Source organism: Oncorhynchus keta, chromosome 30 (assembly GCF_023373465.1).
Source record: "Oncorhynchus keta strain PuntledgeMale-10-30-2019 chromosome 30, Oket_V2, whole genome shotgun sequence".
NCBI classification, from domain to species: Eukaryota; Metazoa; Chordata; class Actinopteri; order Salmoniformes; family Salmonidae; genus Oncorhynchus; species Oncorhynchus keta.
This window is the reverse complement of record NC_068450.1, coordinates 58248335-58267028: the sequence shown is the minus strand read 5'-3', so window position 1 is coordinate 58267028 and position 18694 is coordinate 58248335. Positions and strand designations below refer to the sequence as shown.

Genomic DNA, 18694 nt, shown 5'->3' with positions numbered 1-18694 from the left:
ACACGTACACCCAGAGCATGTCTGTCTGTCTGTCTGTCTCCCTACCCAGAGCATGTCTGTCTGTCTGTCTGTCTGTCTGTCTGTCTGTCTGTCTGTCTGTCTGTCTGTCTGTCTGTCTGTCTGTCTGTCTGTCTGTCTGTCTACCCAGAGCATGTCTGTCTGTCTGTCTGTCTGTCTGTCTGTCTGTCTGTCTCCCTACCCAGAGCATGTCTGTCTGTCTGTCTGTCTGTCTGTCTGTCTGTCTGTCTGTCTGTCTGTCTGTCTGTCTGTCTCCCTACCCAGAGCATGTCTGTCTCTCTGTCTGTCTGTCTGTCTGTCTGTCTGTCTGTCTGTCTGTCTGTCTGTCTGTCTGTCTGTCTCCCTACCCAGAGCATGTCTGTCTGTCTGTCTGTCTGTCTGTCTGTCTGTCTGTCTGTCTGTCTGTCTGTCTGTCTGTCTCCCTACCCAGAGCATGTCTGTCTGTCTGTCTGTCTGTCTGTCTCCCTACCCAGAGCATGTCTGTCTGTCTGTCTGTCTGTCTGTCTGTCTGTCTGTCTGTCTGTCTGTCTGTCTGTCTGTCTCCCTACCCAGAGCATGTCTGTCTGTCTGTCTGTCTGTCTGTCTGTCTGTCTGTCTGTCTGTCTGTCTGTCTGTCTGTCTACCCAGAGCATGTCTGTCTGTCTGTCTGTCTGTCTGTCTGTCTGTCTGTCTGTCTGTCTGTCTGTCTGTCTGTCTGTCTGTCTGTCTACCCAGAGCATGTCTGTCTGTCTGTCTGTCTGTCTGTCTGTCTGTCTGTCTGTCTGTCTGTCTGTCTGTCTGTCTGTCTGTCTCCCTACCCAGAGCATGTCTGTCTGTCTGTCTGTCTGTCTGTCTGTCTGTCTGTCTGTCTGTCTGTCTGTCTGTCTGTCTGTCTGTCTGTCTGTCTGTCTGTCTGTCTGTCTCCCTACCCAGAGCGTCTCTCTCTCAAGTTTCTTTCAGTCATTGTTAGCTCAGGGCTAGGCGCGCTTTTCAGATCTCTCCCTCCCTCGTCCCTCTCCTCTCGATATCTCTCTCAGGCTATTTTACGCTCTCTCCTCTTCCTCCTTGAACATTCTGTCTTTTCCCACTTGTCTCCGTATCACGGAGACTGCATTCACAGTGTCAGCTCTCTTATCGACTGGAAGGTGTGTGTGTGTGTGTGTAACTCATATGCCTGCCATATTTAGAATCATCTCTCAGCCAGCAGCAGGTTTGACAAAACACTGTCCACGAACACCTGTTCACTACAGAATACGTATCTTTTTCTTCTGTTGGTTGAAGTTGTCAATGATGACACCAATGAAGAGGTTGAGAGTGAAGAAGGAGCCAAAGATGATGAAGATGACGAAGTACAGATACATGTAGAGGTTCTGTTCATATTGGGGCTGAAGCTCCACCTGAAACACAAACAAGAAAGATATACAGCAAGACGTTTAATCACTGCACATATTCAAGTCAAACCCTTATTTACAGGACATTCCTAAGGGAAGACATTTTCTTTCTTTTTTTAAACACCAACATTCCAATAAAACAAATGTCAACTCAAAACCTTGAATGCAAGAGTCAACCTGACTTTAAACTGTCCGCCATTCACCATGACCAGAGCCCCAAGGAAACACTTACATTTCGAGAGTCCACAGCTGCGTACATGATGTCCATCCAACCTTTGAACGTTGCCTAGGAGCAGAGAACAGAGAACAGAATGAGTTACTCTCTGAGGGGTCACTCTTGAGTGGGTACTTACATCTGACTTCCCTGTTCCCTAGCTGCAGCCTTGCAGTCAGGCTCCGCTCCACTACTTTTGGTTTAGGAGAGCTATTTTGGTAGCAGGTAAAAAATATTAAATGAATAGTCACAATACTCTGTGAAAGGTGATAAGCTATGTCTCGAACAACAACAAAAAATACTCCACACTGATTTAAAAGCACAAAAGCAGCATAGAAAGTCAAAAACAAGACCGCCATACAGGCATTCGGTATATACACTGAGTGTACAAAACATTAGGAACACCTTCCTAATATTGTTGCTTCCCCTTTTGCCCCTAAAATAGCCTCAATTGGTCGGGGCATGGACTCTAGAAGGTGTCGAAAGCATTCCACAGGGATGCTGGCCCATTTTGACTCCAATGCTTCACACAGTTGTGTCAAAATTGCCTGGATGTCCTTTGGATGGTGGACCGTTCTTGATTCACATGAGAAACTGTTGAGGGTGAAAAATCCAGCAGCGTTGCAGTTCTTGACACACTAAAATTCATCTGATCAGTCTGTCTCATGGAAAGTGCAGGCTTTCCTAATGCTTTGTTCACTCAGTGTAAATGAACATAATATGCACGTTTCATAATAACTACACTTTTAAACCAGATTTAAAGCATAATCCTCCCGAACGCAAACAGACAACTGTCCCACTCACCACTTGCAACAAGGCCAAGTACCCGGCCCCGACATTATCAAAGTTGATCTTGACATTCTTCCATCGGGCGCTGTCATTGGCCAGGGCCAGACAGTCGCTCTTGTTGTTGACCACCTCGATGGGAAAGTTCTCGTCGTTGGTGGTGTTGACGCAGTGATAGTACTTCCCTGCGAACAGATTGACGCCCATGATGCTGAAGATGAGCCAGAAGATGAGACACACCAGCAGCACGTTCATGATGGACGGAATGGCACCCAGGAGGGCGTTCACCACCACCTGTCAAATCACAGATGACACGGTTAGAGGGCTCGGTCAAACCGGTTCGCTGAGGTTTCTCTGGATAGGACTAGAAAGTAATGTGACAGTGTGTTGAGTGAGATAAAGTTGAAGCTGAAATGCACACTCTTGTTACTCAAGAAAACATGCATTTCTAGGCTTATCCAAGAATTCTGGTTACCATAGATGATAACATATGCAATAATAATATAATCATGTATAGGGAGGGTGGATAGCGGTGGTAATATTGAAATATTGCGTTAGGTTTAGGAACACATGAGAATATGTGTACAGTATTTTCACTGTGTTATTTTCAGTACAAAGCATGTTACAAGCACTACCACAAGAGTTTGACAGTTAACTATTTAAGGAAAGGAAAAGGAAGGAAACGCTCTTTCAAAGGAGTGGCGACGGAGCACATTTAACCACTCAAAAGGTCAAAAGCAAAACAGAAAAAACCTTAGAAGAGTCAGGATGAAGTCACAACAAGTGTTTTACTGTAAATGAAAAGACACAGAAAGAAAAAGAATTACACATCAAAAGGCCCCACACAAGCAACATCAAGGCAGAGCAATGTCAGAATCTATCGACACAATGTGGAGGGAAGTCACGCAGATACACACAACGAGAGACGTATCTCGAAATCCAGCTCTATACACAGGCATGCGGCCATTTAAAATACATCGCTGGTTTCTATTTTCCTCCTTCTAGAAGCCTCAGCCATTTTAAAAGGACTGCGGCTAAGAATGCTACAAGGCATTCATCTCCTAAAATAAGTTACATTTAGTTATGACATTAAGTTATTTTCAAAAGACTCAATTGCAGTGGACTTTATCATAACACATTTCCTAAAAGCTGCTTGAGAGGCTCTTTCTGATCGCAGTTCGGCAAGAAACATGTTCTCCAGTAAACCTTACCCTCATGCCCTCGAACCGTGACAAGGCCCTCAGGGGTCTTAAGGCCCGCAGGGTTCGTAGGGATTTAATGGCACTCAGCTCAGAGTAGCCTAACGCATTGGCTACCAAGCTCACCAGAGACACCTGAGAGAGAGAGAGAGAGAGAGAGAGAGAGAGAGAGAGAGAGAGAGAGAGAGAGAGAGAGAGAGAGAGAGAGAGAGAGAGAGAGAGAGAGAGAGAGAGAAACAGAGAAACAGAGAGAGAGAGAAACAGAGAAAAACAGACAGAAACAGAGACAGAGAGAGAGAAACAGAGACAGAGAGAGAGAGAAAAACAGAGAGACAGAAACAGAGACAGAGAGAGAGAGAGAAACAGAGACAGAGAGAGAGAGAGAAACAGAGACAGAGAGAGAGAGAAAAACAGAGACAGAAACAGAGACAGAGAGAGAGAGAAACAGAGACAGAGAGAGAGAAAAACAGAGACAGAGAGAGAGAGAAACAGAGACAGAGAGAGAGAGAAACAGAAACAGAGAGAGAGAGAAAAACAGAGACAGAGAGAGAGAGAGAGAAACAGAGACAGAGAGAGAAAAATAAGCAATGTCAGGAGAGGCAGATGCAGAAGGAGAACTATGTGTGGTACATGGGTAAAAAATGTTATGGAATTTCCATTCATTCCAATTGGTAAATTAATAATCACAAAATGAATCAAATCACTCTAAATTGCTATCCAAAGCTTAGATTTGAATTCATCTGCTGACAAAGCGTGTTCGAGGCCATCGTGTATGTACGGAGTTCGCATACAACTCCAGCAAATACATACATCAACAATGAGGAAGTCCAGCCAACACCAGGCGTTGGTGAAGTACTTCTTGAATCCGTAGGCCACCCACTTCAGCAGCATCTCCAGGATGAAGATATAAGTGAAGACTTTGTCTGCGTACTCCAGCACTACCTTAATGGTCTTCCTCTGCTCTATGTAAATGTCTTCAAACGCCTACACGGAGACACAAACAAGGAATAAAGCATCAGATAGTTGACAGTGTCTGAGGTCTGGGCTAAAGGTCATGTTTGTCAAGTGTGTTGAATCACATAGGTTGGTGTTTTTTTGGTAAATTGTAGAGCTTTGAGTTTTTTTCTGAACACAAGCCATGACCAGGAAATACTCTGGGCCCTAGTTATGCATATGGATCAGAGTTTTCCCTGTCAACCCGGACTCAACCCTACTGATGACTACACTCTGACCAATCGACGTTTCAGTTTTCACTTCAAAACAGAAGTATCAGGCTAACCAAGAAGCCATAAAGCTCATATTCACTCTACATCAAAGTAAGCAGACTGTAATTATTTGACACTCCCATTGTGATGTAAAGACAAGTCGAGCCCACGTTTACTTGACTTTCCTTAAAGGAGCGGTACAACATTACACAGGCCAGGTGAGCAGCAGCCACTCACCAGAGCGCCACTGCTGAGCAGGATCATGAAAATGATTAAGGTCTCGAACCAGTTGTGTTCCACGATGAGGAAGCACGTCTTCCTCAAAGTCCACCACATCTTCCACTTGCCCTCCTCAACGTTCACCTGGCAACACTGGAACCTGAGCACACAGCCTGGGAGAGACAGAGAGAGGGAGAGACAAAAGGGACAGAGAAAGAGAGAGAAGATAAAATAATGCATTGTCCTTGCCTGAAAGAAACTTCTCCTCCCATTTTTCAAACAGTCCCCCCTCTCTATCAGAGCTCGGAATTCCCTCTAGACTACTTCTGATGTGTGAAAGGAAAAGTCTCTCTCAAACCTTCCTCTCACTAGTCCCTCTCTCCCTCCCCCCCTTCCCTCCTTCTTCCCCCACTCTTCCTCGTCCTCTCCCCCAGCCCCTCCCTCCCTCACCATCAGTGAAGCAGTTCTCTGGGTTCTCTGACTCCTCGTCCTCTAGCTCCACTGACTCAGCTCCATCCCCCGGGGGACCGATATCCACCGAGCTGCCCTCCGACGAGATAAGGTGCTGGGGCTCTATAGGTAGCTTCTGCAGGGGGGGAGAGACAACCTTCTGAGCTACTAGAGTTCTTGAGATTCTTGTAATGGTACATTCTCCATTGTCATGGACTGTAACAGTACAGTAGTCTCACCAGATACTTTGGCCTGGACGGGAGACATGACTTTGGCTTAAATATAAACTCAGAGTTATACTCGTTTCATCATTGTAATCATCATTACATGCAGGGTCGATCAAAAGTACCTACAGGCTTGAGATCAGTTTGATCAGGTGAGATCCAATCACACTGTAGTACACAGTACCTGGTAGCAACGATACATGCTACAGGGAGAGGTTGGTGTTACAATGCACTGTGGGTATGTTTGAAATCGGCTCAGACAGTCCAAGGGGGCATGCAGTATTCCAGTGCATTTCCAATCCTGAAATCGGAAAACAAGCAGGAGAACGTGGGCTGACGGATTTTCATGTCCACTGAAAAATGGCCCGCGATTTAGCATTTGAGTGGCGGATAGCCCCATCGATCAAATCAATTCCCCCTTCTTCCCTCCCTCCCCCGAAACACTGAACATTTTCCTCATTGACATGAAAACACATTTTTTTCCCATCCTTAAGAAAAGCACAAGCTTCGGTCTCTGTTTCGATAAATAAATGGGTATTACCACATTAGCTAACCAGCAAAAACCAGTACTGTGCACTGTTTACAAGACAACATGCGGTCTGGAGCTGTCACATAATAATAATAGAATGAATACTAATATAACATTAGAAGCAGTGTGACCATGCTAACATACAAGGGAGAAACAGATAAATGGGGTACTCTAACAGGATTATCCACTGGAGACTAAGAGGAAATGTCCCTCCAAGAGGAAATAATGTTGGAGGGATCTCTGGGGCTGACTAGTACTACTGTCCTTATTCTTTGCTATTGGCAGGGTAATCATTGGATTATAATGCACACTTTGACATTAGAGCCCTGCATTCCATGCAAGTTATCCATAGTACAGTACTAGAGATATTTTTATATATATATAATCTACATGCTGATTGGGCACCCGAGTGGCGCAGTGGTCCAAGGCACTGCATCTTAGTGCTACAGACCCTGGTTCGATTCCAGGCTGTATCACAACTGGCTGTGTTTGGGCGTTCCAAAGGGCGGTGCACAATTGGCCCAGCGTCGTCCAGGTTAGGGTTTGGCTGAGGTAGGCCGTCATTGAAAAAACAAATTTGTTCCTGAACTGACTTGCCTAGTTAAATAAAAAATAAAAAAGATGCAATACAGTGTTCTGTGTACTGTATGGTGAGAAGGCCTCGCTTAGCTCCGTAGGTTGGAATCCCTGTCCTGTTTTCATTGATAAAACATGGTGCAATGTCTAGGGAGTTTGGGGCGTCTGGCTGGCTGGTAGACAGAGGAGTAACATGCCATCAGTACTCGACTGTGCAGCAGGTCTGATTGCCGTGGGACCCAGCTAATACGTAGTGGGAACAATGGAAGCATGCTGCCCTGCCGGCTCTACGCCCCAAGATACACAATGTTCCAGAAGGATCGGTGGTGCTCTCTCTCTATACCTCTCTCGCTCTCACACATTATATTCCCCTTTCTCACGTTTTCTAATTCTTCCTTCTTCTCTCTCTCTCTATATATATATACATACCTCTCTCACACATGCTCTCTCTCTCTCTCTCTCTCTCTCTCTCTCTCTCTCTCTCTCTCTATATATATATATATATATATATATATATATATATATATATATATACATACCTCTCTCACACATGCTCTCTCTCTCTCTCTCTCTCTCTCTCTCTCTCTCTCTCTCATCTCTCCCTCTGTCTCACACATTTTCTCATCCTGCTTGTTCCGTCCTTTCCATCTCCCTCCCTCTCTCTATTCTTTCACACATCTTCTCCTTCTCTCTCTTTTCCAGTCTCTCTCTCTCTCTCTCTCTCTCTCTCTCTCTCTCTCTCTCTCTGTTCAGGGAAAAGGTTATATATAAATGGAGGGTGCCCTCCTGCCATGCTTTTGGAAGGCAATATGTAATTTGCGTCTTGATTTCACTTGGGTGTTTGCTATAATTGCCGCATCAGTTCAGTATGGAATGGCTGACTGTGCAACCGCTAGTCTACCAGGGGTTCAAAGAGACTAATATTCAGACTCCAAAATATTCACTAGATCTATACAGGGAGAACATGTAACCCTTGTGAATTTAACCTAAAGTACTTTGGGCAAAATTAATTTATTTCATCTTTGTCTCTTCCTCTTCTCCTTTTCTCTCTTCATTCATTCTCTGTTATTTTTTCTCAATCTTGGGGGTGGTCAATGCCAATCACCTCCAAAAGCAATCAATACAAACCAAGCAAGGAAATCAGAAGCAAAAACAAGTCACATGACTTCACCTATCAATTTGAAACGTGGATGCAGCTCATTCATATTGGTGTTGAAACTACAAAAAAAAAGCCTGATGATCAAATTAGAAATAAAAGAAATGAGATGAAGGGGGGATAGAAGAAAAGAAAGGCCAGGGACAACAGAGGAAAGCAGTTGGGGAGGGCAGTCAGGCATAGAAAAAAACAATTGGCAATCCATCGAAAAAGATGCAAGATAAGTATTGGTTGGTTCTGTAAAATGGCATAGGCAGTCTTCATGGTTAGTGCTATGTAGAATAAAATGGTCTTACAAGTCTCCTCTCTCTCACTGACAACCTTGTGAGCGTCTGTAACACAGCTGCAATAACAAACGGTGGGTTAAGCAAGGCAGAGTGATGCAACCGTGAAAGCCAGCTCATAATGTACAGTGCAACCTCGGTGTCTGTTTTCATCAATCAGCTGCAAGGCACATAAGGAAACAGGTTATCCACAGAGAAACACTTTAGAAGACAAGGCTCCGGGATGATATAGAATAGGATGAAACAGTTTGTGAGGACGACAATTGACCTTGTACTGTTCGTAGCACAAAGTCACACTCACACACACACGGTTCCCAAATAAATAGACTAATTTGAAGCTATTATTTATAAGGGAGAATGGGGATCAGCAGCTGGCATCTAATCCATATTTGTTGCATGGAGAGTCATGGCCAGAAACAGACCAGGCTAGATTTCTCTAATAACTGAAGGAGTTGGCTGGGGGCAGGTTGGCGACACTCCCTGTCCTTGGCTCTGTTCTGGAGATGTGGGGGCGGGGCTACAGAGCCCAGAAGGCTTACCCTCCTAGCCTAACGTGACATTATGTCTTCGAAGCAGACACACATCTTATTTACAAAATCTGCTCCAGAATGTTGTGTGTGTGTGTGTGTGTGTGTGTGTGTGTGTGTGTGTGTGTGTGTGTGTGTGTGTGTGTGTGTGTGTGTGTGTGTGTGTGTGTGTGTGTGTGTGTGTGTGTGTGTGTGTGTGTGTGTAGGCCAGTGAGTGGGATAGTCCTTTATCTGTCTTCCGGCCTTAATTTACAGTCTATTATAAAAATGTGGTTTATTTTAAAATCTCACTGGTGTGATTTCTAATGAAAGGGATTTAATGTGTGAGAAATGAGCCGCCACACACATCCGTGAGCCTCCACACACATCTGTCAACACCCACACAAATCCGTGAACACCCACACACATCCGTGAACACCCCCCCACACACACACACACACACACTTCACTTCACTCTTTGCAAGGACGCTGCTCTAAACAACTTATTTCAACAAGTGCATATAATAGTGAAGACCCATTTGCCCGCCTGTATACTCAGTCAACCAGATAACACACACATCAGCCCATTATAGATATCTAATGAGAACATCCAGAAACGACCTGCTACTTGGGCCATAGGCCATTCTGACTCATCATCCGTGGTCAATCATCAGCAAATTTCAAATGTATTTATAAAGCCCTTCTTACATCAGGTGATGTCACTAAGTGTTGTACAGAAACCCAGCCTAAAACCCAGAACAGCAAGCAATGCAGGAGTAGAAGCACCTGCAGTGACTGTACTGTCCTCTCATGCTACGTCATTGTTTTGACGCCTAGGGCTTTATAACAGTATACTACAACTCCCTGGATAGTGGACTAGGCTAAATGACTTGGTGCAATGACTCAATGAGTCAGCAAAATAACTAGCTGGTAACTGCCTCTGGAAAGTCTGGACTTCTCAGATTCTATCCATTGATGTGGTGGTAAAAAATAATTGGTGAATAAAGTAACGCTGCCTATATTTTCAATGCATTTTTCCTCTTTAGGTCGGTAAACGCCTGGCAAGATGAAAAGGTGTGTGAACGCCGATAATGTGCGTTTCCCTTCCACTTCACCACTGATTCTGTTTACAGATCTACGTCAAACACAGCAGACCTTGGTCAAACACATATGACAAAAACGATGAAATACCATAGAGTTGCGCTGTATTTAGCTTGCCTGACAAAATGGAACCAATGGCACAGTCCCAAAAGTGTAAACCAATGGAATAGTCCAAAAGGTGTAAACAAATAAGCCTTGTTCAACCCTCCTGATCTCCCGAGCTCACATTCTGTTTCACTACACATGACACGTAACGGGAGCACACACGGTTAGTTCTGGTTCACAAGGCTAGTAAACCAATGGAACAATCCCAATAGTGTTAACTAAAGGAATTGTCCCAAAAGTGTAAACCAATGGAATTGTCCCAAAAGTGTAAACCAATGGAATTGTCCCAAAAGTGCAAACAAATGGAATAGTCCCAAAAGCGCTTACTCTGCTTAAGCTCAAGCTAAATCAGGCCACCTCCAGTAACACAGACACCTATCAAAACTAACACAGACACCACTCAGAACTAACACAGACACCACTCAAAACTAACACAGACACCACTCAAAACTAACACAGACACCACTCAAAACGAACACAGACACCACTCAAAGATACCACAATTAAAAGATGTGATGTGACTGTGCTCGTTGCTACTTAACGGAGTAGCAAAGGGGTCTCTAGTCAAACCTCTTACCTCTTTGCTGCAAATCGACATTTCCTCGGAGGCCGAGTCGCTGCTGAAGTCCTCTGTGATAGCGGTCTCAAAGTCTGACTCGCACACCGCGATGGGCACGCTCACCGTCAGGCTGGGGTTGTGGATGAACGACATGTAGTTGCACTCCTCCTTTGGGTAATTCTCCGTACTGTCTCCTAACCCCACCCCCAACCCCCCTCCGGGCCGCCCGTTCCCCTCCTTCAGATAGACCCCACTCGGATCTTTAGTGATCTCGACCAACGAGTGTTTTGAGATGCAGTTGCCCCCCTTGCCGTTGATGGAGCTGTGGAGCTCGTCCAGGGTCTTACCCCCCTCCAGTGACTCCCCCTTGACCCGTTTGGTGGCTCCGCCCCCGAGGAACAGGCTCTGGATAACCTGGCGGATGGTCACCTTGACCCAGGCCACGCCCCTCTGGATGCGGCCCACAGCGATCTGCAGGTTGTTCATCTCGCTGTCGTCGTCTGTGGCCGCCAGGTTGTCGGCGCTGAAGGAGCTGAGCAGCAGGGCCAGGAACAGATTCAGAACCTGTAGAGAAAGAGGGAGGAAAGGTGTACATTCTGATCTGGGTTCAGTTGTTAATATGGAGATTCAGTTAATATTGAATATTGCATATCACTTAAATATGGCAATGCTTAAACATATTTGCTGCAGTGATATCATCCATAGGTATGGGGATTTTGGGATATACAATGACTAACAGCAAAAACACCTACCACCAGGTTCCCTATAACCATGACCATCATAAAGACGATGAGACACATGCTCTGGCCAGCCACCTCCATACAGTCCCACATGGTCTCGATCCACTCCCCACACAGCACCCGGAACACGATGAGGAACGAGTGGAAGAAGTCGTGCATGTGCCAGCGGGGCAGCTGGCAGTTGTCTGCGATCTTACACACACACTCCTTGTAGCTCTTGCCGAACAGCTGCATGCCCACCACGGCGAAGATGAACACGATGATGGCTAGGACCAGTGTCAAATTACCCAGAGCTCCCACCGAGTTACCGATGATCTTGATCAGCATGTTCAGGGTGGGCCAAGACTTGGCCAGTTTGAACACCCTCAACTGTTGACAAGAAGAATCACATGAGGAGTTTTGTTGTTCCTGATTGTGACTACGGTATTAATATCCAGCTAGCGTCAATCAACAAAGGATGAAGATGAATATTAGCACTGTATCAAGGAGTACAGGGGGGAGTACAGGGGGTAGTATGGTTATGTTTCCTGTAGAAATGTGGCAACTAGAAGGTACACAATCTGCTCTGACAGGGTCGACTCGGGAGAAACTGGTGTCAGAAGTGGGATCTCACCAATCGGAAAGACCGGAGCACAGACAGGCCCTCCACATTGGCCAGGCCGAGCTCCATCAGACTCAGACTGACAATGATGCCGTCAAATATGTTCCACCCCTGTTGAAAGTAGTAGTAGGGATCCAGAGCGATTAGCTTGAAACACATCTCAGCCGTGAAGATGCCTGTAAACACCTACACAGAGACAGAGGCAGTAGTTAGATTTGAGCACGGTTGGAAATACTTCCATAGACTGAGTGTTAGTGGTTGTGTGGGTAGTGTGTGGGTTAAGCTTGGCTAGCCACACATATTTGGACCTATGGATAGTGGATAGATGTACATCTTTGTATACAGTTTCAACAGTATGTGGCCAACTTGATGGCTGAATCTTCTTAAAATAGACTTAGACAATGAAACCGTGAAAAATAACAGATTGGGGATTTGGAAGGTGCCACGTGTGACTTTGAGGAGAAGCTATATCAGGCGCAAGAGATTTTCCGTACAAATTCCTTAGAAATGAAAAAAGCAGCAGCGGACATTTCTGAACTCTTATCCACCAGACCTGTACATCCATGAATGGATCTCTATCATTTGTAACTGTTTCTGATGTATGTGTTGTGAAGTATTGTTCAATAGATGTACTATGTAAGGCATTTATTTACCTGTGTTTCTATTTCACAATTCATTTGACATAGATTGCTGAGTGAAAAAAATATGGAAATATATATTGATGAAGAAAAAAATATACAATTAGAAATGGCTGTTAGGGGAGAAAACCATCCCAGTGACAGTCTCTCTTTAACAGCTTGATATTTCGAAAAAGCCTTGCAAGTTTACATCAATAATATCGAACACTTACCAAGTTCCCGACAGAGAGGACGTGGTTGAACTCCGTGGTCATGGGATAATGTTCCATGGCCATGAACAGGGTGTTGAGGACGATGCAGACGGTGATGGCCAGGTCCACAAAGGGGTCCATCACCACCGTGTTGACGATCCCCTTGAAGCTCAACCACATAGGACAGCAGTCCCAGATCAGATAGGTGTTGGCAAACTTATACCAGCATGGTGGACACTTCTGCCTGGACTCTTCAAGCTCTGGAAAGGGTTAAAACAGACACATTTTGGAGTCATCCCCCCCCCCCTTAAAAAAAACAACGATTGAGTCATTTAGCAGACGCTCTTCTCCAGAGGGACTTACAGGAGCAATTAGGTTAAATGACTTGCTCAGGGGCTCAGACAGATTTTTCACCCAGTCGACTCAGGGATTTGAACAAACAACCTCATTATTAGTGGCTAGGGGTTAAAGGCTAGGCTACCTGCCACCTGTTGGCATGTATACATGTCCACATAATGGCACATATAAGGCATTATGACTTGTTATAAGCACGTATAAGAAGTATCAAATATCATATAGTTAACTTTCAGGAAAGTGCTATCATGCTTTTATCATGCTAAGGAGGACACTTCATTGATGGCACACACATTATAATGGTTGTTGTAGGCTATGATGTTCGGTTCATCGGTCTGGTATAATAACACATTATTGAATAACTTGGTGTGACACCAACCCTCCATGGTGTTGGTGAGAATACTGGCCACACTCATCGCTCTGGCTCTGGCTCTGTCTGGTTCATCTAGGTAGACCATGGAAGCCTGGCGAGACCTCCTCTTCTTCAGCCTCATCTCAGAGTCAGTGGTCGTCCCCTGGAGATCAAGAAACATCTGGAAGAGTTATTCAGTGTACGGACTCGGTGGCCTGTAAGGGACTCCTGACCCTAACCATGACTAAACCAACAATGTTGGGTTCACTTCAAATAGTACTTCTTTTCTGTCAAATACTTTAGCTGGGCAAAGGAACCAACGGAATAATCCCAAAAGTGCAAACCCCGGTCATCTGGCTCAATCAAAAGAAAATGAATAACATTTGGAGCCTGGACTGATAAAAACTATAGCTCACCTCAGGCAGGAGCAGTCCTACAGGCGAGGTGGGCACCGAGGTCCCTCCCACTAGCGAGACGACGCCGTTACAGTCCACGGTGCAGTGCATCTTGCCGTTGGCGGGCAGCAGGATGCGCTGAGGGACCAGGCTAGTCTGACTGACCGTGCTGGAGCGGCACTCGACGCGGCAAGGCACGAACAAGGAGCCGCGGCGGCTGTCGGTGTCCTCGAACGTGCTTTGCTCGTCGTCGGCGAAGTCGTTATCGGAGACAACGTCGCGGGCGCGGCCTCGGAAGCTAAACAGGCTAGCTTGGCTGTTCCTCCTCGGGGAGAAGAGGGAGCCGCGGATACTGAGGAGAGACTGGTGGAAGAGGAGAGGGAGAGGGAGGAAAAAAAGAAAGGGGAGAGGAGAGAAAGGTATCAGTACTGAAAAAGAGGAGGAGGTTGGAGGTTATGGAGGTTATGAAACGGAAGAAGGGAGATCAACATGATTGGAGTGGCTCAGTGGACACTCTGCCCGGTGGAGTGATGAGGAAGATGATGGTAATGAGGACAATGGTGACGAAGACAATGACCCTTTCCCCTCACTGTGTACTCGCCTGGTTGGGTGAGGAGCATCTCTTCTCGTAGGACAGCCGGTTGGCATCTATCGAAAACCGGAAGCTTAGCCTCTTGATACTGTCCTCCGACTCGGACTTGTGGAACTTCTTGTGCTCACCCCTCTCTTTTCTCTTCTTCTGACGGTTCATTCTCTCCTTGGCACTCTTGGAGCTGAGTTTGGAGGTCCCTGAGGACACTTCTGAGGAGGGCCCCCCTCTCCCGCTGTACTCTCCGTGGCTCTCTGTGGCTGCTGCCGCGGCAACCTGCCAGCCAATCACACACAAGCACAGTTGTCACGGCAACCGCCACCCGTCTTTGGTGGACAGAGCACAGAGCAGAGCAGCAGGCAACACAAAAATACCCAAATCATCTTCAAAGAACTTCTAAAAATGGAGGCCTGTAATTTGTCCCACAAACTGACTGTTCTCCAAACGAAACTGTCAAAGATTAAAAGGTTATCTGTTCCGGAAGCAAGTGAACAACCCAATTGCTCTTTAATTACAAGCCCTGCAAAACCTGAATAACTGTGGATTCATTTACAACAACAAAAAGAATGAAGTCATTCATTTTTCAAAAGCAACCATGCTTATACTCAGTATATAACATCTTCGTGATATCCATGTTTTTGTTATTATTGTATTGCTGGACACTTGCTGGTCAAGCTGTTATTGTAAATAATAAATGATGTGTGTAGCAGATGGAACCTCCCTCCCTCCACAGAACCTAATACTGTACTACCAATACCACACAGAGTAATTATTCCTTCTCTATCTACCTCTTGTTTCCATAGTAATGGAGCACCCTTGTCTGTAGAAGCTTGACACCAAGCAAGCACCAAGACATACTTATGCAAGAGAGGATTATGGACTTAAGAGAGAAGGGCAATAGAGGGCAGGGTAGCGAAAGACAGAGAAAGACAGGGAGGACTGTATGCACCCACTACTGTGTCATTGCTCTGGATAAGATGGTCTGCGTAATGACTCAAATGCAAATGATTTTAAAAAAAGTCAAACTCTCTAATGCAAATGCACAAGCAGAAAATCAGCCAATACCAATGCTTCCTCCTGCTGTCTCTTGAGCTGCTCCAGCATGGCCTGGAACTCCTCCTCCTTCTGGGCTGCCTCCTCTATGGTGGCCTGGTTCTGCTCGTCGTAGGCCATGGCCACCACAGCCAGGATCAGGTTGACCAGGTAGAAGGAACCCAAGAAGATCACCAACACAAAGAAGATCATGTAGGGCTTCCCCGCCGCTCGCAGGGTCTAAGAGGGAGGGAGAGAGAGACGGACGGCGGGGGGAGAGAGAGGGGGAGGAAGAGAGAAGGAGACAGAGAGAGTGGGGTGGTGGAGGGAGAGAGAGGGGGAGGAAGAGAGAAGGAGACAGAGAGAGAGTGGGATGGTGGAGGGAGAGAGGGGGAGGAAGAGAGGAGGAGACAGAGAGAGAGTGAGAGAGAGAGAGACAGAAGGAGGGAGGGAGGGAGGGAGGGAGGGAGGGAGGGAGGGAGGGGGAGGGAGGGAGGGATAGGGAGGTAGGTAGTTAGGGAGGGGAAAGAGGGAGAGATAGAGGGAGGGGGAAGAGGGATAGAGGGAGGGGAGGGAGAGAGAGAGAGGGATAGAGGGAGGGGAGGGAGAGAGAGAGGGATAGAGGAAGGGAGATAGATAATTGTTTTCATCATATGCATTTTCTTTTCTTTACCAGTATTCCTGAGTTGTTTCACTGTTATTTTCAATGAAAAAGCACTAAAAGGGGTCAAGCATATCAGATCAGCAAACAGTGAGCGGCCATTTTGTTTCTAACCAATAGCTTTGGCCCACCTGTTGGTAGAGGTTTTCCCAGAAGTCCTGGGTCATGAGTCTGAACAGGGACAGGAAGGCCCAGCCAAACGAGTCGAAGCTTGTGTAGTCGTAGTCTGGGTTCCTGCCCGCCTTAATGCACGTGAATCCCTCTGGGCACAGCCTGTGGTGAAGACCCCCATACACAACACACAGGTCAGCAACCATGTGGTGGTCACTAAACCACTGCCACAAGCCACTTGTACAGTACAGAGCGATACAGTGGATATTTACAGCGTCCACTGAGCAGCATTGGTTTTCATTCGATCGACTTAACTGTACGTACACTGAATAGGATTTGATTCACTAAGATCAGCCTGACTACATTAACACTATCCACTGTAAGTGGCACTCGTTTTTATTAGACCGACTTGACTGCATCAAATTAGTCAATTCTGCTGAAATAGTATAGTCCTCTCCACTCTCTTGTATTAGCACCAAGTGCTCTATTCTAGTTAGCATGTCGTCAATGCCTAAGTGTTAAGGAAACAAGTGAGTATGCTTACATGCACACTAATAACTCGATATTAAACTGATTATGGCAGAAGGCCGAGTATGGCATTAGTCATGTAAACACCTTAATCGGATGATCTTAATCGGCGTAAGGTCAAAGTTGATTAAAACACCTGGTTTTCTGAGCAATCTTTCTAATTATTAGGACATGTAAACAGCTTTTATCGGCCTTTCCAGCTGTGTATTTGATCTGTGCATGTGCCAGGACCGGAAGCATAAAGCCTCCCTCTTATGAGTGAGGGAAGTGAGTTCAGAAAACCTGAAAGGATGCATCTTTGAAATATTTTTCACAAACAAACTTAATTTGTTCAAACTCAATCAAATAGCCTTTGCAAAAAATAACATGTTCAGTGTTGTAAAACGTTTATCTTGTCTGCTGATTTTCAGATGTGTCCATTTAAACATGATTATTAGGTAAACCGTTCTTTTTGCAAAGCACGTAAAGGTTTTAATTAAACTATTGCATTCATCTGACAGTGCACAATAATCATATTTATGGTGCGCATGTAATCGTGCTCAGTAATTCCGTATGCGTGTTGAGGCTGGGTTGGTGAATGTAATTGGCTATGTAAATAAAGGATGTTGTCAAGTCTCACCCGGCTCCACTGCCATTCCCACAGAGGAGGGCGTCCCTGCGGTTGAGGAGGTAATAGTAATTACCTAGAAGGAAGAACAGAGAGAGGAACAATCAGTCAATATGTTGAGGAGCGCTCGAGGAAAGGAGGGAGGCAGGCAGGGAGGAAAGAGAGGAGGGAGGCAGGCAGAGAGGAAAGAGAGGAGGGAGACAGGCAGAGAGGAAAGAGAGGAGGGAGGCAGGCAGGGAGGAGAGAGAGGAGGGAGGCAGGCAGGGAGGAAAGAGAGGAGGGAGGCAGGGAGGGAGGAGAGAGAGGAAGGAGGCAGGCAGGGAGGAAAGAGAGGAGGGAGGCAGGGAGGAAAGAGAGGAGGTAGGCAGGCAGGGAGGAAAGAGAGGAGGGAGGCAGGGAGGGAGGAGAGAGAGGAGGGAGGCAGGCAGGGAGGAAAGAGAGGAGGGAGGCAGGGAGGGAGGAGAGAGAGGAGGGAGGCAGGCAGGGAGGAAAGAGAGGAGGGAGGCAGGGAGGGAGGAGAGAGAGGAAGGAGGCAGGCAGGGAGGAAAGAGAGGAGGGAGGCAGGCAGGGAGGAAAGAGAGGAGGGAGGCAGGCAGGGAGGAAAGAGAGGAGGGAGGCAGGGAGGGAGGAGAGAGAGGAGGGAGGCAGGCAGGGAGGAAAGAGAGGAGGGAGGCAGGCAGGCAGGAAGGAAAGAGAGGAGGGAGGCAGGCAGGGAGGAAAGAGAGGAGGGAGGCAGGTAGGGAGGAAAGAGAGGAGGGAGGTGGGCAGGGAGGAAAGAGAGGATGGAGGCAGGCAGGCAGGGAGGAGAGAGAGGAGGGAGACAGGCAGAGAGGAAAGAGAGGAGGGAGGCAGGCAGGGAGGAGAGAGAGGAGGGAGGCAGGCAGGGAGGAAAGAGAGGAGGGAGGCAGGGAGGGAGGAGAGAGAGGAAGGAGGCAGGCAGGGAGGAAAGAGAGGAGGGAGGCAGGGAGGAAAGAGAGGAGGTAGGCAGGCAGGGAGGAAAGAGAGGAGGGAGGCAGGGAGGGAGGAGAGAGAGGAGGGAGGCAGGCAGGGAGGAAAGAGAGGAGGGAGGCAGGGAGGGAGGAGAGAGAGGAGGGAGGCAGGCAGGGAGGAAAGAGAGGAGGGAGGCAGGGAGGGGAGGAGAGAGAGGAAGAAGGCAGGCAGGGAGGAAAGAGAGGAGGGAGGCAGGCAGGGAGGAAAGAGAGGAGGGAGGCAGGCAGGGAGGAAAGAGAGGAGGGAGGCAGGGAGGGAGGAGAGAGAGGAGGGAGGCAGGCAGGGAGGAAAGAGAGGAGGGAGGCAGGCAGGCAGGAAGGAAAGAGAGGAGGGAGGCAGGCAGGGAGGAAAGAGAGGAGGGAGGCAGGTAGGGAGGAAAGAGAGGAGGGAGGTGGGCAGGGAGG

The 18694-nt window shown here is 47.0% G+C and overlaps 1 protein-coding gene across 3 annotated transcripts in view; it reads right to left on the bottom strand.

Moving 5' to 3' along the window:
* Positions 1–18694, bottom strand: part of LOC118396087 (sodium channel protein type 2 subunit alpha-like) — a 40223-nt gene that overhangs the window by 3752 nt on the left and 17777 nt on the right. For all 3 annotated transcript variants that reach the window (XM_052488658.1, XM_052488657.1, XM_052488659.1), the window contains 17 exons: positions 17313–17376; positions 16186–16327; positions 15427–15633; positions 14374–14637; positions 13794–14135; positions 13405–13540; positions 12693–12931; positions 11855–12028; positions 11254–11610; positions 10520–11065; positions 5462–5597; positions 5030–5184; positions 4398–4571; positions 3600–3722; positions 2407–2682; positions 1621–1674; positions 1257–1394 (listed from right to left, as the gene is read on the bottom strand). In XM_052488658.1, coding sequence (XP_052344618.1) covers positions 1257–1394; positions 1621–1674; positions 2407–2682; positions 3600–3722; positions 4398–4571; positions 5030–5184; positions 5462–5597; positions 10520–11065; positions 11254–11610; positions 11855–12028; positions 12693–12931; positions 13405–13540; positions 13794–14135; positions 14374–14637; positions 15427–15633; positions 16186–16327; positions 17313–17376 — 3527 coding nt within the window. The remainder of the gene's footprint in view (positions 1–1256; positions 1395–1620; positions 1675–2406; positions 2683–3599; positions 3723–4397; positions 4572–5029; positions 5185–5461; positions 5598–10519; positions 11066–11253; positions 11611–11854; positions 12029–12692; positions 12932–13404; positions 13541–13793; positions 14136–14373; positions 14638–15426; positions 15634–16185; positions 16328–17312; positions 17377–18694) is intronic.